The following is a 22828-nucleotide window of genomic DNA, read 5'->3' as shown; positions in this document are numbered from 1 at the left end:
ACACTGGTATGCAGCTAATACTTAATGGTCACATATGTGAAATATCTACTAAATGTCTATTATTTCTCTTTAGGCCATCACAAGCCAAGTCTCCATACTCCATTTTGATCTGTTTTCAATATCCCAGTCCAGAGGTTTCCAGTTACTCAGTTCATAGGGTACTTAGGATCTCAGCAATATTTTCACAGCACATCTAGATCAAAAGAAACACCTAAGAGTTTTGCTTGGTGCCTGACAACTTAGTAACCATTTGAAAAAAAAATAATACACATAAGTTAAAAGAAAATAATTTTTTTTTTCTTAAAGAAGCACAGATAGTTACTAGTGGACTGTGTATACCTGTTGGGCCCTGCTCAACTTCTAAAACCTTGGAGTCCAGCACTTTTACCCTCATTTCCTGTTCCATGCTGATTTTCACACAGTTCTTACTTTTTTTTTTTATCAAAGGGACCTTCTAAGTCTGGCTTTGCAAAGATATTTTATTATGAAAATAAATGTAGCACAGTCCAATGTTTAAGTTGTGAACTTCCTTGAGCTAGCAGTTTGCATAGCACACTAGAGATATGTCTGATATTGCTGTGTTTCTCTTAAATTTTTTAAATATCCCATGGTACCCCTGTGAATTTGCCCCTTGGCACGGAGTCTGAGAACTATTGCCCCATGGCCCTGGGGCACTCCTTGGCACCTTGTTCCTAAATGTGTCCTGTAAATGAATGAACTCTAATCAAACTACTTGTGAATTCCATGGAACAAATTCCATCTCCACTCCTTACCTACCAGCTGTGTGATCCAGAACAAGTAAAATAAATCTTGTTATGCCTCAGTTTTCTCTGTTAAATGGTGATAATAATGGTATTTACTCTTATTGCAAGGATTAAATAAAGTGCCAGTTAAATGCTCAGATAGGTGCCTGGAATTACAGTAAGTACATGGAAAATATTGGCTATTATTTTTTATTTCTCTAGACTATCTAAACATGAATTGGATCAGAACAAAAACTAGAGGTATGCCCAGCCCATTTGCAGCAACTCTAACCCTGAATTGTTTAAAACAGGAGCCACTAGCCAAATGTGACTATTTAAATTTAATAAAACCGAAAGGCAAAATTAAACAGTAAAAATTAGTTCTTAGTTATACTAAGCACATCCCAACTGCTCAAAAGCCACAAGTGGCTAGTGTCTACCACACTGCATAGCATAGAAATATTTCAATCACTACAGAAAGTTCTATTGCATAACACTTTTCTTATCTTTTCTAGTTACTGCTTACCATGTATCCACATTTTTAAAAGCTAGAACTATGTTTTATTCTGTATTTGTAAGGTTCCTGTAGTCAGGAACCAAACGATCATCAACTTTAGGGTGATTTGCCTCATTACTGCCTTATTACCCCTTTTCTATCTTCTTCTCATGCCTCCTTCTATTTCTGAGGGACTCCCATGGCCAGGCACACATGCAGTAACACATCCATCTTCTATGCTCAATATCAAGGAAACTGGAGAATGGAAGTGCCTGGCTCTAAATCACCAAATATTGGCTTATGGAGTGGAAAGATGTCGCGAGTTAGTGACTCCCAGCGGCAACATTTATAGAAGCAGGCTCAACATCTTAGGATGTTTTAGGCAGGAAACATGTTTATTCCTGCCTCTTGCCTGAAATTACTCATTCTCTCTGTATCACAAGATAAATGTTTCCCTGTTTAAATACCTATCCTACTATCACAACAATCTTTTACCTTCCATTTTCTACAATTCCTGAAATTAAAATATTAGTTTAGTTTTTATCCTGGTAGCAAAAGGATCACTTTCATTTCTGTGTGAGATCTCTATCTGTGCCTCAGTCAGTAGGCACAGTAGGAGTAAAGTGACCTAACACCCTCATTCCCAGATAGGGAAGCTGACTACACCCTAAAAGAAGGGACAAAGATCTGGCGCATGCAAAGGACCTGGAACAGAAGGGAACAAATGTTCAGAGTGATAAAGAGAAATAATCTCTTAAAATTAGAACGCACCCTACCCCACTCCATCCAACTCTGACACTACTACTTATCTTAACTCACTCTGCATATTATCAAAAACATTCTTTGCCCTGGAAGTGGAGTAAGGGTCTGTGTTGGTTTCACATGGGCGATAAACTACCACTTCAGTAAAGAAGAAATAGGGCACGTGGAAAAGAGAAGTCAATTGGGACGCCAGGTAGCAGAAGCCAGGTGGATATCTCCAGCCTCATTCTTGGTCATCTACCCAATGTGATAGTAGTTGCCACTTGGTTGGAAGCCTGAAGAAAAAAATGCTTCCAAATCTTTGCAGTTCCTTTCTTTATATCCTCCCACTATGGAGTCTCATGGACTATTTCAAAATTCATATGTTGAAGCCCCAACCCCAACTGACCATATTTGGAGACAGGGCCTTTAAAGAGAAAATAAGTTAAATGAGATCATAAGGGGCCCTAACTCCTTTAAAGAAGAGGAAAAGACAGCAGGAATATCTGTCTACAGAGAGAAGTCCATGTGAGGACACAGTGGAGAACGCAGCTATCTGCAAACCAAGAACAGAGGCCCGTGCTGACACATTGATCTTGGGCTTCAAGGCTCCACAACTGTGGGAGAATAAGTTTCTATTGTGATAGCTCAGTTGGTAAAGAATCCGCCTGTAATGCAGGAGACCCCAGTTCGATTCCTGGGTCAGGAAGATCCCCTGGAGAAGGGAAAGGCTACCCACTCCAATATTATGGCCTGGAGAATTTCATGGACTTGCAAAGGGTCGGACACAACTGAGTGACTTTCACTTTCATTGTTTAAGACACCCGGTCTGTGATATTTTATTATGACAGTCCCAGCAAACTAATATACTTTCAAGGCCTGATTTTTCTCAATCCAAGTGAGAAACTCCCATCCAATAAGTAAGATACCCGGTACTGGGGGTAATACTGAAACTATTTACTTGTATAGTACAGGAACCAACCAATCAGAACCAATGCCAGCCATAAAGAACTGATGCCAGCCACACTGGAGTGTCTTAGCTGAATATCCACCCTGCTTGGAACTACAGCTGACAATATTGCTCAGTATAGAAATTTACCTTCAAGATACAGCTTAAGGTAATTAAATCATTTAATTGTCATTTGTCTGACATGACTGAGTGACTTTACTTTTTAAAACAATTTCTATGGGCTAGGCATTGAGCATAAAAAGGGATCCATCCCAGATACCATGCACTTTGCCACCCCTGAATTTTTGCCCTTTTCCATCTGCCTAGTAGATGATGTGAGTGCAAAAGCATTAAACCATAGTCAGAAGACCTGGATTTTTTAAAAAAAAATTGTTTTACTACTTCATGCAGTGAGAAAAAGCACAAACCATGAAGAACTAAGGTGTTGTCAGTGAGAGGGTGCTAGAAAGGACTTGTTATACAATTAGGCTTTTGTTAAGAAATTTTGAAAGGATTTAGAGAAATGGGATTTTGCTCTGGATTGGGTGCTGTCAGGAATTAGGGCAATTCTATAATTGGGTATCTAATCCATTTTATCTAGAAGCAGAGAAGACTACACAGAGGCTAAAGCTCTAATAAGTAAAGAAGTAGCAGTCATTCATAGTCGCTGTAGGAGGGGCTACTGGGGATTTTTTGGCTTGGAGAATGTTCATGTTTTGACTGTGTTCAGACCTGATTGCAGAGTGGTCTCATTTTTAAGGAGAGCTGGACTTTTAATCCCATTTCAATCTTTGCGTTAGCTTAAATGACTAACTTACAGAGCCTCAGTTTTCAGACTGCAAAATAAAAAACAACCTTGCCTTCCCTGCTCAACTTACAGTGGGTTTTGAAATCAAATGAATATGGATATAAAACTGCTTTTTTAGCTATGAACAAATATCACTACTTTTTGCATCACTCTGCCTACTGACCCACTCAAGGCAGAGCTCAAATCCAAGTTATCCACGCACAAGAATATAATAATCCTTTATGTTTTTAAAAGATATCTTTGGCTGCTCTGGATAGAAGTGATTTCCTCTTTCCTTGAATTTGTAGACTGTTTAATTCATATCCTATGAAGCATGTGTTGCACCATGAATTTCTAGATATTTAGAAAATTCTAGATATCTAGAATTGATATTTTTCCCATGTAATAAAACATTACCTGTGTTGATATTTTATTTTATTCTCTCTCTTCTCTTGGTTGCATCATGTGGCTTGTGTGATCTTAGTTCCCCAACAAGGGACTGAACCCAGGCCCTTGGCACTGAAAGCACGGACTCCTAACCATTAGACTACTAGGAGATTCCCTAGGGTTGATATTTTATACTGTGAATTTTCACATTGCTATTCCTCCCTACCCAGAGTTTAAGTTTCTTAAGGAGTGTCTTTCACAGAGTAGATACATAACAAATGTGTATAGATGTATTGCTTGCTGAAATTCTACCGTTTACAGTAGGTTGAAAAACATGGCCATAACATTTTGCAGCTCCTCCCATCAAGAACTGAAGTCCTACGGAAAAAAAAAAAAGAATTGTAAGTCCTTTTCCCCACACCTTGAATCTGGGCAGGCCTGATGACGTGCTGTAACCCTGAATGAGGTAGGAATGAAGCTATACCAGTGCTGCAGCCTAGGCCTAAAAATGTCTTGCAGCTTCTCCTCTCACCCTCTTGGACCATCACCCTAAGTTCCACCTGCTATAAAGAAGCTAGCTGAACCAGTATACACAATTGCCAGACATGTGAAGAGTCCATCTTGGACCATTCAGTTATTTTCATGAATGAGCCCAGGTGAGACCACTGAAAGAACGGTTCAGACAACGTGCAGAATCATGAGGAAAAAAATGTATCATTTGGTTGAGTGCTACTTATTATGCAGCAAGAGATAATGGAAGACCAGAAGAGGGATTCCTCTCCTTCGCACTCATAGGAATTTTTCCTGCTTCTTTTAGGGCCCTTCTCAAAAATTACCTTGCTTTCTGGATATGTCTCTTCTAACTGCTGCCAGGTTGTAATATCACTCAGGGTGAGACAATTTACTCATCTTAGATTTCTTCTAAAGTACTATGCCTAGAACTATATGTAGTCAGTGATGAGTCCATTTGCCAAGTACATAATGGTTCCTTCCAAGGAAGTCTTGGAAATCAGGTCCCAAAGGAATTTATTAGAAGGCATTTCCAAATGAGAGCACTTAGAGAGTCATCGTACTTCCCTTGACCCTCTCTCACACCTACATGGGTAGACGATAGGCTAGCATTAAAAGAGCTCTGTAACAGGAAACATACAAGGATTATTGCATCATATCTCTCCTTCAGTGACTCACATATTAGTCAGAAAGACTATTCTTCCTACTGGTTAACACTTACCTCTTCATTTACTTCTCTAGCACATATTTCTATATTTAACCTATGATGAAAACATCACCAAGAGGCCAAACTACTGAAAAAAAAAAAAAAGCCATTCTACTCAACCATCCTCTAGGATCCTTGGTACTGTATCCAATTCTCCAACTCTCCCACATTTTTATAAACCTAGATGAAACAAACATCAAACATGGCTTTGGTGAGGGTGAGAAGAATCACAAAAGAACAGGTTGTGGAATGATGTGTAACCAAGGTGCAAGTAATGAACCCTACTACACTCTAGAGCAAACACTTGAGCATCTGTACGCCCAGAAACAACAGAAAGAACAGCAGACTGGCCTGTTACCCTGTGGAGCTACAACCCCCTCTCCATTTTGTATTCAGAGGTCCTTTAGTTCTGAATTTTCTGTGGGACCTACCTGGCCTGGGAAAGCTGTGTCTAAAAATCAGAATTCAGGTGAAGTCTCCAGCTCCTTTAGCAGCTACAAGTGCTAGAAAAGCAGCAGTTCTTTTTATTATTAAGTATTTGGGGCAGGCTGCACTTTCCTATGTTAGGCTCAATAGAGAGGCTTCTAGCTAAACCAGTCATGGTCCTCAGAGTTGTGTTTTTCAATTTCTTATTGCTTCATCTATTTAAGACAGTCACACTTTGGGTTATGAAATGGCGGAAATTGAAGTGTGGTTCAGACTCTTGTAAAAATCATATAAGATTGGAGAAGAAAGCTGGTCTGCAAAGGTTGGGTTTAGAGGTTACTGAGAGACCCTTAGGATTCTGCTTTCGTTTCTTGGAAGGGGTAAAGTAAAACCCTCATCTGAGGGTTTCTTCAGGGAAAGGCAGCCATTCAGAATTATTCTGTTAAGGAGCCCCTACGGTTAATCAGTTCAGTTCAGTCGCTCAGTCGTGTCCGACTCTTTGCCACCACATGAACTGCAGCATGCCAGGCCTGACTGTCCATCACCAGCTTCCGGGGTTCACTCAAACGCATGTCCATCGAGTCAGTGATGCCATCCAGCCAGCTCATCCTCCGTCGTCCCCTTCTCCTCCTGCCCCTAATCCCTCCCAGCATCAGAGTCTTTTCCAGTGAGTCAACTCTTCGCCTGTGGTGGCCAAAGTACTGGAGCTTCAGCTTCAGCATCATTCCTTCCAAAGAAATCCCAGGTTGATCTCCTTCAGAATGGACTGGTTGGATCTCCTTGCAGTTCAAGGGACTCTCAAGAGTCTTCTCCAGCACCAGCAGTTCAAAAGCATCAGTTCTTCTGCACTCAGCTTTCTTCACAGTCCAACTCTCACATCCATACATGACCACAGGAAAAACTATAGCTTTGACTAGACAGACCTTTGTTGGCAAAGTAATGTCTCTGCTTTTCAATATGCTATCTAGGTTGGTCATAACTTTTCTTCCAAGGAGTAAGCGTCTTTTAAGTTCATGGCTACAGTCACCATCTGCAGTGATTTTGGAGCCCCCCAAAATAAAGTCTGACACTGTTTCCCCATCTATTTCCCGTGAAGTGATGGGACCAGATGCCATGATCTTCATTGAGCTTTAAGCCAACTTTTTCACTCTCCACTTTCACTTTCACCAAGAGGCTCCTTAGTTCCTCTTCACTTTCTGCCATAAGGGTGGTGTCATCTGCATATCTGAGGTTTTTGATATTTCTCCCAGCAATCTTGATTCCAGCTTGTGCTTCCTCCAGCCCAGCGTTTCTCATGATGTACTCTGCATATAAGTTAAATAAGCAGGGTGACAATATACAGCCTTGACATACTCCTTTTCATATTTGGAACCAGTCTCTTGTTCCATGTCCAGTTCTAACTGTTACTTCCTGACCTGCATACAGATTTCTCAAGAGGCAGGTCAGGTGGTCTGGTATTCCCATCTCTTTCAGAATTTTCCAGTTTGTTGTGATCCACACAGTCAATGGCTTTGGCATAGTCAATAAAGCAGAAATAGATGTTTTTCTGGAACTCTCTTGCTTTTTCCATGATCCAGCGGATGTTGGCAATTTGATCTCTGATTCCTCTGCCTTTCCTAAAACCAGCTTGAACATCTGGAAGTTCATGGTTCACATCTTGCTGAAGCCTGGCTTGGAGAATTTTGAGCATTACTTTACTAGCGTGTGAGATGAGTGCAATTGTGCGGTAGTTTGAGCATTCTTTGGTATTGCCTTTCTTTGGAATTGGAATGAAAACTGACCTTTTTCAGTCCTGTGGCCACTGCTGAGTTTTCCAAATTTGCTGGCATATTGAGTGCAGCACTTTCACAGCATCATCTTTCAGGATTTGAAACAGCTCAACTGGAATTCCATCACCTCCATTAGCTTTGTTTGTAATGATGCTTTCTAAGGCCCAGTTGACTTCACATTCCAGGATGTCTGGCTCTAGGTGAGTGATCATACCATCGTGATTATCTTGGTCGTGGAGCTCTTTTTTGTACAGTTCTTCTGTGTATTCTTGCCACCTCTTCTTAATATCTTCTGCTTCAGTTAGGTCCATACCATTTCTGTCCTTTACTGAGCCCATCTTTGCATGAAATGTTCCCTTGGTATCTCTAATTTTCTTGAAGCGATCTCTAGTCTTTCCCATTCTGTTGTTTCCCTCTATTTCTTTGCATTGATCGCTGAGGAAGGCTTTCTTATCTCTCCTTGCTATTCTTTGGAACTCTGCATTCAGATGCTTATATCTTTCTTTTTCTCCTTTGCTTTTCACTTCTCTTCTTTTCATAGCCATTTTGCTTTTTTGCATTTCTTTTCCATGGCGATGGTCTTGATCCCTGTCTCCTGTACGGTTAATAGACCTGCTAAAATGTTCCTATTCAGAGCAGTCAGATATTTCCCAAGATTATGAGCTGGAACCAACTTCCTTTGATTTCTGGGTACTCCCTTCTTATGACAATGAGGTCTTTCCATTCCCGCACTTGCATAACTAAAGGAAATTACTTCAGTTACATTGTGAAACAAAGATCTCATTAAGGTGACTCACTTTTATTCTATCATCCATCATCAATCCCAGAGTAACAGTCTACTCACCCTGCATTCATATGACTAAAGAAATCCTTCTAAATCATTGCATAATAACTTTGTCCACCTGTACCTGCTCTACCCAGAACAGGTAGAACCTTGAATCCTCAACAAAGCTGAAACAAAAAGTTCCTTTAAGCCACAGGAGGGAACTCTACACATTTCATTTCTGTCTGGACTCAGACAGAAATGGATCCCCTTGATAGATTTGAAAAGTAGTCTTATTTGCTATGCAAGTAGAGGATGGATGACTATGGATGAAAAGAAGAATGGCTAGGTGGATTGGCTGTATGTTTAAACACAGGAGCTGCTTAAGATCTTTTCCTATGCTTGTTAGAATAAACTCTGTTAGCAGGCTCGTGGCTGGTGGTGAGGTTGAGACAAGTCTAAAGGCTGTCTCTATGCCAAACACGAACAAAAATATCCTCGGACTTGATTGGTTAACTCAGTCAAAACACTATCACGCATATCTGTTTACAACTGGGGGCCAGAAAACCGAGTAAAACGATGAGACACCCCTGTAGTAACAGAAACAGATTCATGTAAAGAAAATTTCATAATTTAACCGGAGATGCTAGGAGGGTGGATTCTGCAGGGCAGCTTTCTGGAGAAGCCGGTCTTGGGTCCTGTTCCAGAGGTGACTTCAGCGAGGAAGACTAGGGTAAACATCTTAATATTTTAATCCATTTCTTCCTGGCATATCTTCACTGTGACTTTTCAAGGGTATTCCTTTGAGTAGAGTGGCTAACTGATGCCTATCTTTTCTACTCTCCGTGCTCAGAACAGCCCTAACTTCCTCACGCGTTTACTGCCTCTCTTTGAGCCACGCCCCCAGGTTCTGGGGCTAAGTTCCGGCCAATAAAGTTGCGCCCCAAGGATCGCAGGCCCAGGGAAGGGAAGCCTCCAGCCAATGAGAGGCCAACTATAACCGCAAAGAGTAGAAAAATCTTTTAGTGGTGTCTTCAGGCCAATGAAGAGCAATGATTATGCGCCGGCTCTGGGCTACCGACAGATCACGGGCGGCTTCCTGAAACACGTGACCAGTGAGCTGAAGCAGCCCTGCCCCACCTCCTGGTCTGGAGGTAGCGCGATGGGCCACGCTTCCAATGGTTAGGAGAACTTCTCGTCACGTGCAGTTTTTGCAGGCCCAGCGGCGTCCTGAAAGTCATGTGACAGTTGACGTTGGCGCCAAGCTTCCCAATGGAAAACAAGAGCTGCCTTCACAGGACCAGAAATTGCTATGTCTCCGCGAATAGCAGCACGGCGGGGCGGGGATAGCCTATCACGTGCTGCGGGGCGGAACGGGGCGGGGCAGGCCACTGGTTGCGGGGCGAGCTGGGCGCGCGGCGCGCAGGCGCCCTGGGGACCCGGTAGCGGCGGCGGCGGTGGTGTCTGCGGTGACGGCAGAGGCGAAAAGAGCCGTATCTTTGGCCGAAGCGGGAGGCGGCGGTGGCGGCCATGGCGGCAGATGGAGAGAGATCCCCCCTGCTCTCCGAGCCCATCGACGGTGGTGCCGGTGGAAACGGATTAATGGGGCCGGGCGGGAGTGGGGCTGGGCCCGGGGGAGGCCTGACCCCCTCCGCACCACCGTACGGAGCCGGTAAACATGCCCCGCCCCAGGGTAAGCCGGGGCGGGGTCCGAGGTGTTCCCAGGGGTACTCTGACAGGCGGAGGGGGCGGGGCCGAGGGCGGAGGCGGGGCCCAAGCGCCAGGTGCGGGGCTGTTGCACCTGTGACTGGGTGAGGCTTCCTTTCCTCCGCAATCTTGGGAGCAGAAGGGAGCTCTGAAGAATCTGATGGAAGCACTGATCATAACGATCACGCTGAGCTTGTCAGAAGGGTTGAGGACCAGAAACAGTTGCCTTACTCCATGTAGCATCAGTGGGGGTGTCTGCAAGTAATGCCTGCCCTTCTTTTTACCTTCCTCTCCAGCCTTTCCCCCGTTCCCCGAGGGACACCCAGCAGTGTTGCCTGGGGAAGACCCACCCCCCTATTCACCCCTGACGAGCCCGGACAGTGGGAGTGCTCCCATGATCACCTGCCGAGTCTGCCAGTCTCTCATCAACGTGGAAGGCAAGATGCATCAGCATGTAGTCAAATGTGGCGTCTGCAATGAAGCCACTGTGAGTTATACAAATCTGTGAAACGGGCCCTGTTTTCTGGATCCTCTTTCTGATCCCTTGATTCTAGACCCGGACCTTCAGGCATTGGCCCAGGGCCTTTCATGAAACCCAGGTTTCAGTTCCAGGAGTCTCATACATCATTTCCCCAGAAGCCACTCACCAGCCTAATATTTACCATCCCTCATCTTCATACCTGTCTTTATACTTAAGCTTAGTTTTAGTTTGTAAATCTCATGTTGTATGCCTTTCATTTCTCTGTCCTGGCTAAGATTTTCTCTCTCTGATCTCTTCTCAGAAGGTATTTTTGGAAGAACAGGGATTGGGATTAGAGATTTGCTTACTGATGTCCCCATTATTCTCTAGCCAATCAAGAATGCACCCCCAGGGAAAAAATATGTTCGATGTCCCTGCAACTGTCTCCTTATCTGCAAAGTGACTTCCCAGCGGATTGCCTGCCCTCGGCCCTACTGGTGAGGAGGAATAATTTGGGGAAGGGCATTAGTAGGGAAAATTGGAAAGCCTAGGAAGGATGCATGTTTACAGAGAATAAAAAGGTGAGAGAGCCTGGTGTTTATTTAGAAGGAGAAAAAGCTAAGGGCTGCTGTGTCTCTAGAACATTATAGCCATCTTTCTCATCTCAGTAAAAAGATTAGGATAAAAGACTACTCCATCTTTAGGAAGATGGTAGTCTCAGAGACTGGGTGAATTATCCTGACGTAAAAGGGAAATTAGAGACCTTAAGTTTAAGCAGTACTCTTCCCACAAGTATTCTCTGGGGGTAGGGCTGGCAGTGCAGAGAAGCAGAGAGACTTCTAAAGGCAGGGAGTAGGGGATGTGAGGGAGGAATAATGTAGGGATCCTTAGGATTAAAAACTTTCTAAATATAATCTTTTTCTCCTATACAGCAAAAGAATCATCAACCTGGGGCCTGTGCATCCAGGACCTTTGAGTCCAGAACCACAACCTGTGGGTGTCAGGGTCATCTGTGGACATTGCAAGAATACTTTTCTGGTGAGGAGAAGTATTAGGAAGCTGGGGGTAGGGAGGGGCAGGAGTGGAAATGTAGTCATGAATGTATTTCTGAGTTATGATAATGAATCCTGAAAAGGTCTGTTCTATGAGGAACCATTTCCCCACCTCCCAATGCCCCAGGGCTCTCATTGAAAAAGACCCTGCTTCTACTATTAATTGGTTTCTGCCTTTTCCTTTCTCCCTAGTGGACAGAGTTCACAGACCGAACCTTGGCCCGTTGCCCTCACTGCAGGAAAGTGTGAGTGATTAGGGAGCAGCATCCTTGAGCTGGGTAATGAATAGGGTAAAATCTACAAGGCCATTCCAAATATCCATTTCTGTTTGCCTCCCCACAGGTCATCTATTGGGCGCAGATATCCGCGAAAGAGATGTATCTGTTGCTTCTTGCTTGGCTTACTCTTGGCAGTCACTGCCACCGGCCTTGCTGTGAGTAGACCTTGATCCAGCCCCTTTCATTCTGCAGCCTCATCTTCTAAGGCTAAGATTGGGGAAATAGCTATCCTAAAAAGAAGTGAAACTGAAGGGGGTTTTGTTTGTCTTGTTTCAACGAACAAGATGACTTAAATTTGAAGGAGACTGATAAAGTCTTCAGTGTTACTATCAGAGTTAAAAACAGCTATCTTCTTTATGTGGAGGATAGAACAAAGAAGTGACTTAGATTCAGTTGCTATTAGGAAGTTGTCAGACATGAAGAAAAACTGACAGGTGTCTGGGATTGTTTGAGTATCTTCCTGCCGAGCAGAAGGGAGTTGGACAACTGGGCCTTTTAAAACATCCCTGAAGGTGGCCACATGTGGATAGGAGACAGAAACTGAAGCTTGAGTTGTTTGTTACTGTTACTAAGCTTCCTGGAAAGTGGTGAGAGATCAACAGTAACCCCACTGTTCTTCTTCATCTTCTTCAGTTTGGCACATGGAAGCATGCACGGCGATATGGAGGCATCTATGCAGCCTGGGCATTTGTCATCCTGTTGGCAGTGCTGTGTTTGGGCCGGGCTCTCTATTGGGCCTGTATGAAGGTCAGCCACCCTGTCCAGAACTTCTCCTGAGCCCCACGACGACCCACAGACTGTGCCTGGCCCCTTCCTGGTGGGGACAGTGACACTATAAAGGGAGCCGTGGTAAAAGGCTCCCTGGGCTTCTATAAGGGGAGCCAAGCAGCTGCCTTCCTTTTCCCTGGGGAGAGGTAGGAAGGAACCAGGCCCTCACCTAGGTTTGGAGGGATAGGTAAGACCACTGCTGGCCATCTGTTTTCCAACAGTTGCTGTGTTTAGGGTGAAGTAGGCGAGAAGTTGCCCCTAAACCTGGGTCCAAAAAGGCAGTTCTAGCCTTGTCCTTCCTATATGCTCCCTGAGAGCCATTCCTGTCCCTTACACATTCCAGGGCAGGGTTGGGGTGGGTAGCCCTGGGGGGTTTCCCTCCCTCTTGTGCACCATTAGGACCTTGCTGCTGCTATTGCACTTCACCAGGGGCTGGCTCTGGTCTCAGCACCCTCAGTCTCCTCTCCCCCCGATTCTGTGTCCTGTGGGGGTGGGGTCAGCTGCTGCTCTGTACAGAACCACAGGAACTGATGTATATAACTATTTAATGTGGGGTATGGTCCCCTAGTCCTGTATTTCCCATAATTCCTCCTTTTCAACCTTACGCCCCAGTTGCAGTTATTTAACTGGGCTGGATAGGGTTGCTGTCATGGGAGAGGTTAGGGAGTCATCCTGTGCTTGTAAATAAATAAGGTCATGACTCTATTCTTTTCCAGTTGTTAATCTGTGTGTATGAAAGGATGAGGGGAATTTGTAACCCCATGAAGGGATAAAATACAGCACCACTAAAGCTGAAACTATGGCTCTTTATTTTCACAGGGACAGTTCAAAGGAAGTATCAGTAGCTTTTGTTTAATGTAAAAAAAGAAAAAGAAAAAAGCACCACCCCTACACAAACACCCTCCTTGAGAACTTACATCTGTTATTAGAAGCCTGGTTAAAGGATTCAGTTTAGAAGGGAAATACAATGCAGATTTCTCTAGACAGCAGTTATTAAAGAAGTTTGGGGTAAGAATTTTAAAGCTAGCTTGGTGGGCTTATTTCCCAGGCTCAGCGTGGTTTGGAAGAGGTGTCACAGAGCTAGGTATAGGGTAATGGGACAGTGGTCACTGCCCAGAGCCTTGGAACGGATTTTACTGTCACACAGTGCGGGCAACAGAGACTGAGATAACAAGAAATAATCAAGGCGCCAACCAACGTTTTTGGATCGCGCATTCATCATATAGGTCCAAAAGGTGTAGGCATAGGCCGTGTTGGGGTAGAGGTGCCGGAAGCTGTCAGTGAGGGGCACAGCCTGCAGCAGTTCCCCGAAGCCCTGCCGCTCTTGTGGAGTGAAGCCAGCATTCTTTTTATTTCCCTTTGGGTTGCGAAGGTCAATTTCTTCATGAGCCACGTTGAGGTCCCCACATAGCACAAGGGGCTTGCGGGATGCCAAACCCTTCAGGAATTTGCGAAAGGCTTCATCCCAGCGCTGGCGATACTCCAGGCGCACCAGACCTCGGCCTGCATTAGGCACATAGGCCGTCACCAGCACAAACGCATCATATTCAGCCACAATCACTCGGCCTTCCTGATCATGTTCTTCCTCACCTACAGAAATGATGGAACAATCAGCAAAAAGAAGTTTTAAGAAAAGGGAAAGGAGAGAATAAAAGAATCAAGAATCGGGGCTGGACTGGGATACCAGCAATTTAGTTTGGAAGCACTGGGCTTTAGAAAATCAGTGGGGTCTCACCGATGCCGTAAGAGACTTTGAGTGGGCACTGGCGGGAGAGGAGGCCCACACCACTGTACCCTTCCTTGTCTGAAGGAGCTGACCAGTACTGATGGGGTAATCCAGACAGTTCTTGAAGTTCAACTGGTAGTTTGTTCTCGGAACATTTGGTCTCTTGGAGGCACAGGATGTCTGGGGCTTCTTCCTTTATCCACTGTAAGTGAAATTAAATGTAGAAAAAGTATTATCAATTCAGCAGCCATTTACTGAAAAACCTATATGCAAAGTACTAGAAATATACAGATGAGACACAGTCTCTGCAGAAATAACATCTAGCAGCATAATATTAAAACTTAAGGGCAGAGAGGCAAGAACAGTGTTACATGCAACACGGAGGAATTGTTGTTTTCCCCAAAAGGCCCTGGATAGCCAGCTAAGATTTTTAAGCGGTAGTTATTTAAATGTTGGCTATGCAAGAAATAAAATGGAGCAAGTCCAGTAAGGAGGTTTTCCCAACATGCCAGGAAAGAGATGAGGACATTATAAATAAGAAAATGGCACTGGAAATGCTGAAATGGCATTTGAAAATTTTTCGGGTGAAAACTTAGTACCTTTCCCACAAGAAAACTATCGTGCTAGGGACTAAGATGGAAAAAGATGATTAAACCCTAAGATCAGCCTCTGCATCCCCTTAATTCCACTCACATCTAAACCTTTCTTCTTAATCCAGGCTCGAAGCCCATCCACATTCCACGAGCAGATCTTGAGTGTGGCTGATTTGCCACTGGGTGAGGTTTTCTGATCTGGGGGGTCTTCATACAGAACTGCGCCCTCTCCTACTGCCTCTTTTTCGTTCTTTTTCGCTCCTGCCTTACTCTTCTTCGCCTCTGGCTCTATAAAATAAGTAATACATAATGGGATATAAGTTGGCGGTATCCAACTTTGATCCAGAGTAAACTATAGACCCACGAAGAGCCTGCAGCTGCCGCGACTTCTTCATAAATGAGAATACTGTCGGTGTCGCTCTGGACTTTCCGTTCAACGGTCCGTACTTCCCGTTCAGCTAGGTAATTATAGACATCCCCATCGCTGCCTCTGGGGAGAGGGGCCCATTTCATTCTCTTACCAGTCTTTGGCTCTTCCGCGTCTTCGACCACCGCTCCCTTTTTCCCACGTTTCGGCATCACTGTAATGTACGCCCTTCTGCACCAGTTCCACTTCGCCCACTGAAGCAGTATTTTGATCGCGTTGCCTACAAGTGCAAAGAAGTCGTGAAACCAGCTAGAGCAGAAGACTCCACCCTCAACGCCCACGTACCAAGTACCGCCTTTGAAACTGTATTATCTCTGAATTCTTTCCCCGCCTCCGTGCACCATCAGCCTTTCAGCCCCTCACCCCTCAGACTAGATCATTTCATCGTGTCTTATACACTTCTCGCGAGATCCGCCCTCCGGCCAAACGAGGGACTTAATTGAGAGTCCCGACCTAGCCTTGCGAATCAGACGTCCAGAGAAGCTGCTAAGATGGGCAAAACAACACAAACCCTTCAGCTGACCTGCTTCGGCCCCTGTCTGCCTCCTCCTTAACCCAGCACAAAGAATGGAACACGCCGTGCCCCACGTGGGTAACTGGCGTGGTCACGTGATTTGAGATGCTCATCCAGGGGTGGAGGAATACGGGTCATTGGTCTAGTTGTACCACGTGACTCAAAAGCTTCCCGCCCTTCTGGACTCCGGGACACTGAAGGCCCCACCCTCCATTCTTGGACTGTTTATCAATATGCCAGATTCACAACTCTTTCTGCCACCCTGACTAGAAATCCCAAAGCTGTGTAAGAGAGAACAAAATCAGTGGAAAAGGCTGGGCTGGACTATCGGAGAGAAGCAGAGGAACGGATAGGAATTTAAGGAGCAGACGCCGGCTCAGCGTTCCCGGCAGTTAAGCGAACAGGCCCTCGAAGGGGTCTTGATGGGTCGTCGTAACGACAGAGGTTGGGACCGGCGCTGGCGCGCTACGTACGGGAATATTTTGGTAGTTGTTGTTCTGGATGGCGCGGCTGCTTAGCAGCCATTGGCTCATCCTCCTACTCTGCGACCCGGAGTCTGCGTCCCAGCGCGGACTGGTGAGGGCTCCTTGGCTCCAGTGCTAGCTCGGAGCCATGCCGGCGGTGCTGGGTTTTGAAGGCAGCGCCAACAAGATTGGCGTGGGAGTGGTACGGGATGGCAAAGTACTGGCGAACCCGCGGCGGACTTACGTCACGCCTCCCGGCACAGGTGAGGATTTGCGGATTTGTAACTCGTGGCGCACTTTTCCGCACAGCATCCCCTGCCATCTTTCTAAACGTTGATGAAGAGTGCGCATTGTGCCTCATAATTTTTGATCCTAGTTTCTGAGATTAGGTAACGGTAAAAGGGCTTCCCAGTTGGCTCAGTGGTAAAGAATCTGCCTGCAGTCCAGGAGACTTGAGTTCGATCCGTGGGTCGAGATCCTCTGGGGAACGGAATGGCAACCCACCCCAGTATTCTTGCCTGGAGAATCCTATTGACGGAGGAGTCTAATGGATTCCAGTCCATGGGGTCGCAAAGAGTTGGACAAGACTAAGCACGCACACACATTATCCCGAGGCTGATGGGTAGAAGAGTTACAGGCACTTGAAACTGGATCTTCTGAGTTGTTCAGCCTATACTGACCACCTTTTATGTGCTAATTATCGGCTGCCCTTAGAATATTCGGTAGTTGTTTTTGGACTTCTGTACCTTGTTCTTAAAATGGGAATGATATTACCTGCGTCATTTGGTCTGGAGAGTTAAAGTACCGGACACATTGACAACTTTCCGTAAATGTTATTTCTAAGCTCTATTGTGTCTTTCCTACCTTCCCCCCAAACACCTCCTTGCATAGGAGAGGGCAGCAGGCTTGTGTATACCTGAAAAGCCTCCCTGAACAGGTGATGTTGTAACAGGTTACTGGTTAGAAATGGATATATATGTTTAGCGCTCAAGCTTCTTGGCATTTGGCACCAAGCTGCTAAGTCGCTTCAGTCGTGTCCGACTCTGCGCGACCCCATAGACGGCAGCCCACCCCCCGTCCCTGGGATTCTGCAGGCAAGAACACTGGAGTGGGTTGCCATTTCCTTCTCCAGTGCATGAAAGTGAAAAGCGAAAGTGAAGTCGCTCAGTCGTATCCGACTCTTAGTGACCCCATGGACTGCAGCCTACTAGGCTCCTCCGTCCGGAGGATTTTCCAGGCAAGAGTACTGGAGTGGGGTGCCATTGCCTTCATTGTCACCAAGAATGTGAAGATAAAACAGGCAGTGCTTTGAGATGCTCACGGTTAAGCTGGGAAAAGTACCGATTAACTATAATGCTGTAATTGTTAAATGTTACATATAGTATGTTAATTTAAATGATGTTACCATGCACAGCGTTTGTAGAGTCTCAGGGCCTCACCAAAAAGTATGAGATAGGTATCATTGAGTCCTGAGTAGGAGTTGGGTGTGAAGAAGGGCATTTCTGAGAGCTGTTTAGCTTAGCTGAACAGGCTGAAAAGACTATATCTGAAGACAGGATATTTGAGGAAAAGGGAGGGGACTCTTCCTACTCTACTGAAATGTCTGTTTTAACTTCTAGGTGCCTTTCTGTAGGAAAATTCCTAGGATCTCTGACTTGTGTCCGTCTCTTAGGATTCCTTCCAGGTGATACTGCTAGGCACCACCGAGCTGTTATCCTGGATCTGCTGCAGGAGGCACTAACAGAGGCTGGATTAACCTCTGAGGATATTGATTGCATCGCATACACCAAAGGTATAGCTAGAAGTGTGCGCAGCAGTGGAAGAATACACCTGGAACCCAGCTAGGTCAAAATAGCCTGTAGCTCACCTTTGAAACCACCACTACATCCGCTGTACCTTCACATCCCCCGCTTCCCTCAACTGTGTTTTTCCCAATCTCTATAGGTTTCTAAGCCCTATTCTGTCCCCATAGGTCCTGGCATGGGTGCCCCACTGGTTTCTGTGGCTGTTGTGGCCCGTACTGTGGCCCAGTTATGGAATAAGCCATTGCTGGGTGTTAACCACTGTATAGGTCACATTGAGATGGGCCGCCTCATCACTGGAGCCACCAACCCAACTGTGCTGTATGTCAGTGGAGGAAATACACAGGTATTTAGAATTCTTCACCGTTCTTTTTTTTTTTTTTCCCCCTCAGATTTTTGGGTATTTTTAATAACTGAAACAAAACAGATCTAAAACCACAGCTTCTAGAAGAACCATCTGTTCTTGCTGGTTTTGTATCTGTCCTCAAACTTGACCTTGACCTCTTGTTGGGACACACATTTAAGAGCAGGTATCTGAAGACATTCTCCTTGGCCACAGTTTTTTCCGAGGGGATACCTACAAAGTACCTTGTGGGCTTGAAGTGATATACTTCAAGTTACAAACTTTCACAAAAGACTTGCTCTCTGACCTCCTGGCAGTTTTCTTCTTGCCCATGGTAGCTTTCACTTTGTACCTTGCTAGCAAGGTAGCAAGATCATAGGTGTTCATGATGACTGGCCAGGGGCATCACCACCTCCCAGGTTTCATGAACTTGCCCATTTTGACAGAAGCCATTCAGGACTACAGCAGAAAAGTTCCACCAGTCCTTCTTAATTTCTGAGGCACTGTGCTAGCAACTTTCACTTTCTGCCTGAGTGGTAGGAAAACTGGGCTCATCTGAAGCTAGAAAGTGATACACTGGAACATTGGATGACCTTTATACGTGGCTATAGAGATGAGGAATTTCCAGCTTAGAGAAGGAAAAGATAGTAAGGATTGAAGTGTTTAAAATAAGGATTTTTATTTTCATTATTTTGAAGCTTTTTTTTCCTATGAATGTTAGCAATTAAAACTAAGGGGCACTTGGCAGTCCAGTGGTTAAGACTCTGCTTTCAGTGCCAGGGGCACGGGTTCTATCCCTTGTCAGGGGACTGAGATCCTACATGCCTCAAGGTGCAGCCAGAAAAATTTTTTTTTTAAAGAGAAGAAACTAAAGGGTACTATCTCATTTGTTTCTTTACAAGATTTGTTTTGTTTTAGTAACTGATGGTAAATATATAGTTTTTTTTTTTTTGAGAGTGAAAACGTAAGTAATTTAAATAACATTTTATGAATGGTGGAAGATGTTTTAAATTTATAGATGAAGCCAGAGTTGTTTGGGATACCTTACAAGATCTTTTTAAGTTGAGATTGGAGAACTCTAGCCTTCCTTTTCCACCTAACACCTGATGGGATTATTGTCCAGACTGATTCCTCTCTCCTGAAAGGATTATATTCTAAAAGTTCATTTTGTGAAATAGTTATTAAAGATGAAGCATGAATTTCTATGAAAATGACGTGAGAACTTTAATGGGTAGAGAACAAGTAATTGGTTGAGGCCTGAAGGATATTTATTGTACAAGGTTAGAAACTTAGGGTGTGGAAAGTAACAGTGGAAGCTTACAAGATTTACTTGAGATGAGCAGTGATGGAATGTTCTCTTTTCCTCTTTCCCTTTAAAGCCTGCTTCGGTGTGAAAAACAGGATGATTGACTACAGAATTTTTCTTTATGCTTTTGTTTCCAACCTTTTATCAGTAGAGTAAGGGCTACATCAGAATGGAAGAAAATCCCTAGCAGCACCAGAAAGGGAAAGGGACTTAACGATCCTTTGGAAGTACTGTCAGAAGTCTGGAGCTTAAGTGTCAGTGGGTGATGAATACTCTCTGTGCTAGAAGTTGGTCCTATATGAAGAGTGGACAGAAGTCGGTTGCCAGTGCTGAGCTGGATGAGCAATTAGTCTGACCCAATATGGAATTTTGGGGTTTTGTTTTTGTTGTTATTGCTGCACCAAGTGGCTTGTGGGATCTTAGTTCTCCTGCCAGGGACTGAATGCATTTGCAACCAGGTTCAGGGAATTCCCTGGGATTTTTGATTTTTTTTTTTTTTTTTTTAACTCTACCTTAGTGGTTTCCAAATATTACCACCCTCATAGGATAATGTTGAAGAACTCTGGTTCCCTGCCTCCAAGAAGGAAAACTTTCCCTAGTCCACACTGTCTTGACTGCTTTTAAAGGAATATCAGCAACCTCCAAGCTAGAAAAATGTATCCAAAATGATAATTTACTTCTCTCCCCTCCTAGGTTACCGTCTTTAGACTAGAAATCCACTCTGGGAATCTTTAGGGTGTATATAGACTTCTCAGAAGTGCTATTCAAAAGTACCTGTTGAGGGATTGGGAAAGTACTTTATTTCCATTGGTTATTGAAGTTCTAGTGACCACATTGATCCTCTGCTATGTTCTTCCCCAAGCCAAATGCTCCTCTTTACAGACTTGAGGTTTCATGGACATCCTCATCACCCTTAGGTGATTGCGTATTCAGAACATCGTTACCGCATCTTTGGGGAAACCATCGATATTGCTGTGGGTAATTGTCTGGATCGTTTTGCTCGAGTGCTGAAGGTGAGTCATTGAGGCTACAGAGAATATAAGTTGTGAATGTATTTTGGGAGAGCTATGGAAAAGGAAATTTGCTTCATAGATACCTGCCTTCATCCTGTTTTTCCTTCTAGATTTCCAATGACCCAAGTCCAGGCTACAACATTGAGCAAATGGCAAAGCGGTAAGGGGAATAAGGCAGAAGGAGGCTGACTGGTGGGGTGCCAAGGATTTCCCTGTGTATGTATTAATGAGCTTTGGGAGGGCTTTGGAGGGTGAGCAGCCAGCTGACTACAGGCTTAGTGCCTCATATACTCACTCCCACATAGAGGCAAGAAGCTAGTTGAGCTGCCATACACTGTAAAGGGGATGGACGTCTCATTCTCTGGGATCTTGTCTTTTATTGAGGTGAGTGTGGGGAGGTGAGGAGATGGGCACTTTCATGCTTTTTAGTGAAGTGTGCGAGTTTTGCTCAGTGTAGTATTTTCTGTAGTATATAGCATAGTATTGGCCTATGTTAGATGCTGAATAAATTCATCTAGCAAATAACCTATTGAACATCTTTTGTGTACCAAGTGCTGTTCAAGGTAATAGTGATACTAGATGGAGCAAAACAAAAATCTGCCTACTTGGAGCATGCATTTCATGGGGCATGGAAGGAGGGAGGGAGACAGAAAAAGAAACAGACAAAGAAATGGGAAAAAAATAAAAAGGGTCAGACAGGGACAAGTCTGGAGAAAAATTAACCAGGGTGAGACAGAAGGTGAAAGGGCAGGCATTCATGATTATTGAATCTTGAAAGAAGGCTGCTGGTTTTATATATATAGATATAGCTCAGTGCCAGTGAAGAGCAAGATATATGATATACTGGTATGGGTGAATTGTGGTAAAATGCAGCAATCCTCCAAGTGTGCTAGTTTTTTGCTCACATGTCACCCCCAGACCACAGTTCACTGTTTTATCTGTTTGCCCCTGTAACTACAGGACATAGCCCAGCGCATGCTGGCCACTGGAGAGTGTACTCCCGAGGATCTGTGCTTCTCCCTGCAGGTAATGAAGTGAAGAGCTGGGATAGAAAGGTGGAGCTGACAGAACTAAACTGGGATCGCCTCTGATGTTTTCAACTTGTCTGCCCCCGACAGGAAACTGTGTTTGCAATGCTGGTCGAGATCACAGAGCGGGCCATGGCGCACTGTGGCTCCCAGGAGGCCCTCATTGTGGGAGGTGTAGGGTGTATGTATCATTGAACTGACCTTCTCTTTTGTATTTTGGGGCATGTGCATCTTGCTCCTGATACTCTAAATCTCTAAGGGTTTGGGGACGTTACTTATTTTGTTTCTGTCCTGTGCTTCCCAGTCCTTGCACCTACTTCATTTTCCTAAGTCAGTGCACATGAGGCGTATAGCTAGACTGGAGAAATGGCTAAAAATAAGCTAATCGTACCCCTGCCTCTGTAGGTAATGTGAGGTTACAGGAAATGATGGAGACCATGTGCCAGGAACGTGGAGCTCGGCTTTATGCCACAGATGAAAGGTAAAGGCCCTCCCACCCACACATACTTTTTGTCCCTCCCTCCAGTTGCTGTGATTTTCTACCCTTAGATCATGAATTGCATACGTCTTTTCCTTCCCAGATTCTGCATTGACAATGGAGCCATGATAGCCCAGGCTGGGTGGGAGATGTTTCAGGCTGGACACAGGACCCCTCTCAGTGAATCTGGGATCACACAGAGGTAAGTGGCCCCTGGGAGGAGGTAGACAGCATTATATGGGAGGTAGGCAAAAATCCAATAGGAAGAGGACCCAGAATCGTGAGGGCAAAGAAGAATGGAATAAGGGTTAACTGTCCACCAAGTTTTTCCTTTTTTTTTTCTTTTTTAAACAGGTATCGGACAGATGAAGTAGAAGTGACCTGGAGGGACTAACAAAGTTAACAGGATTGGAGTATTTGGTGCCCTGAGTGGAGCCCAAGGGATCCTAGGCCTTAATCTCTGTCCTGACAAGGCTTTGGACTCCCTTGTCTCATCATTTGAACCTCAAGAATTGACTCAGTATTAAAATATTTTTGGTTTTATATGTTGGCAATTGACTTGTGTTTCGGAAGAATATACATTTGGCAGTGG

The 22828-nt window shown here is 44.6% G+C and overlaps 3 protein-coding genes across 8 annotated transcripts; 2 read left to right on the top strand and 1 right to left on the bottom strand.

The window, feature by feature from the left end:
• On the top strand, positions 9542–13250 carry TMEM55B (transmembrane protein 55B). 2 transcript variants are annotated; one of them, XM_018054514.1, is made up of 7 exons: positions 9542–9949; positions 10281–10471; positions 10835–10941; positions 11377–11482; positions 11689–11741; positions 11839–11929; positions 12408–13250. In XM_018054514.1, the coding sequence occupies exons 1-7, from the start codon at positions 9808–9810 to the stop codon at positions 12549–12551; spliced, it is 834 nt and encodes a 277-aa protein (XP_017910003.1). In that variant the 5' UTR covers positions 9542–9807; the 3' UTR covers positions 12552–13250. The 2 variants fall into 2 exon arrangements, with proteins under 2 accessions (XP_017910003.1, XP_005685460.1); XM_005685403.3 differs by having other exon boundaries at positions 9542–9970.
• On the bottom strand, positions 13329–15911 carry APEX1 (apurinic/apyrimidinic endodeoxyribonuclease 1). 4 transcript variants are annotated; one of them, XM_005685405.2, is made up of 5 exons: positions 15812–15911; positions 15383–15508; positions 14962–15149; positions 14278–14470; positions 13329–14132 (listed from the first exon to the last, which is right to left on the bottom strand). In XM_005685405.2, exons 2-5 carry the CDS (start codon positions 15438–15440, stop codon positions 13615–13617), a joined length of 957 nt encoding a protein of 318 aa, XP_005685462.2. In that variant the 5' UTR covers positions 15441–15508; positions 15812–15911; the 3' UTR covers positions 13329–13614. The 4 variants fall into 4 exon arrangements, with proteins under 4 accessions (XP_005685462.2, XP_005685465.2, XP_005685463.2 ...); XM_005685408.3 differs by having other exon boundaries at positions 15800–15901; XM_005685406.3 differs by having other exon boundaries at positions 15742–15867.
• Positions 16052–22781, top strand: OSGEP (O-sialoglycoprotein endopeptidase). 2 transcript variants are annotated; one of them, XM_005685409.3, is made up of 11 exons: positions 16052–16529; positions 17939–18058; positions 18239–18414; positions 20635–20730; positions 20841–20890; positions 21036–21114; positions 21691–21756; positions 21849–21939; positions 22164–22239; positions 22340–22438; positions 22591–22779. In XM_005685409.3, exons 1-11 carry the CDS (start codon positions 16415–16417, stop codon positions 22628–22630), a joined length of 1008 nt encoding a protein of 335 aa, XP_005685466.1. In that variant the 5' UTR covers positions 16052–16414; the 3' UTR covers positions 22631–22779. The 2 variants fall into 2 exon arrangements, with proteins under 2 accessions (XP_005685466.1, XP_005685467.1); XM_005685410.3 differs by having other exon boundaries at positions 16053–16529; positions 18338–18414; positions 22591–22781.

This window comes from Capra hircus, chromosome 10 (assembly GCF_001704415.2).
Source record: "Capra hircus breed San Clemente chromosome 10, ASM170441v1, whole genome shotgun sequence".
Classification (NCBI taxonomy): domain Eukaryota; kingdom Metazoa; phylum Chordata; class Mammalia; order Artiodactyla; family Bovidae; genus Capra; species Capra hircus.
This window is presented reverse-complemented; position numbering and strand designations above follow the sequence as displayed.

Coding starts and splice junctions, on each gene's coding strand:
- TMEM55B (XM_005685403.3), top strand. CDS start 9,808: ATGGCGGCAGATGGAGAGAGATCCCCCCTGCTCTCCGAGCCCATCGAC. Junction 11,742..11,838: donor TGCCCTCACTGCAGGAAAGT/GTGAGTGATTAG, acceptor GCCTCCCCACAG/GTCATCTATTGGGCGCAGAT. Junction 11,930..12,407: donor TCACTGCCACCGGCCTTGCT/GTGAGTAGACCT, acceptor CATCTTCTTCAG/TTTGGCACATGGAAGCATGC.
- APEX1 (XM_005685405.2), bottom strand. CDS start 15,440: ATGCCGAAACGTGGGAAAAAGGGAGCGGTGGTCGAAGACGCGGAAGAG. Junction 15,150..15,382: donor CGCGGAAGAGCCAAAGACTG/GTAAGAGAATGA, acceptor CTTATTTTATAG/AGCCAGAGGCGAAGAAGAGT. Junction 14,471..14,961: donor TTAAGAAGAAAGGTTTAGAT/GTGAGTGGAATT, acceptor TTTCACTTACAG/TGGATAAAGGAAGAAGCCCC.
- OSGEP (XM_005685409.3), top strand. CDS start 16,415: ATGCCGGCGGTGCTGGGTTTTGAAGGCAGCGCCAACAAGATTGGCGTG. Junction 16,530..17,938: donor CGTCACGCCTCCCGGCACAG/GTGAGGATTTGC, acceptor TCCGTCTCTTAG/GATTCCTTCCAGGTGATACT. Junction 21,115..21,690: donor GGATCTTGTCTTTTATTGAG/GTGAGTGTGGGG, acceptor CTGTAACTACAG/GACATAGCCCAGCGCATGCT.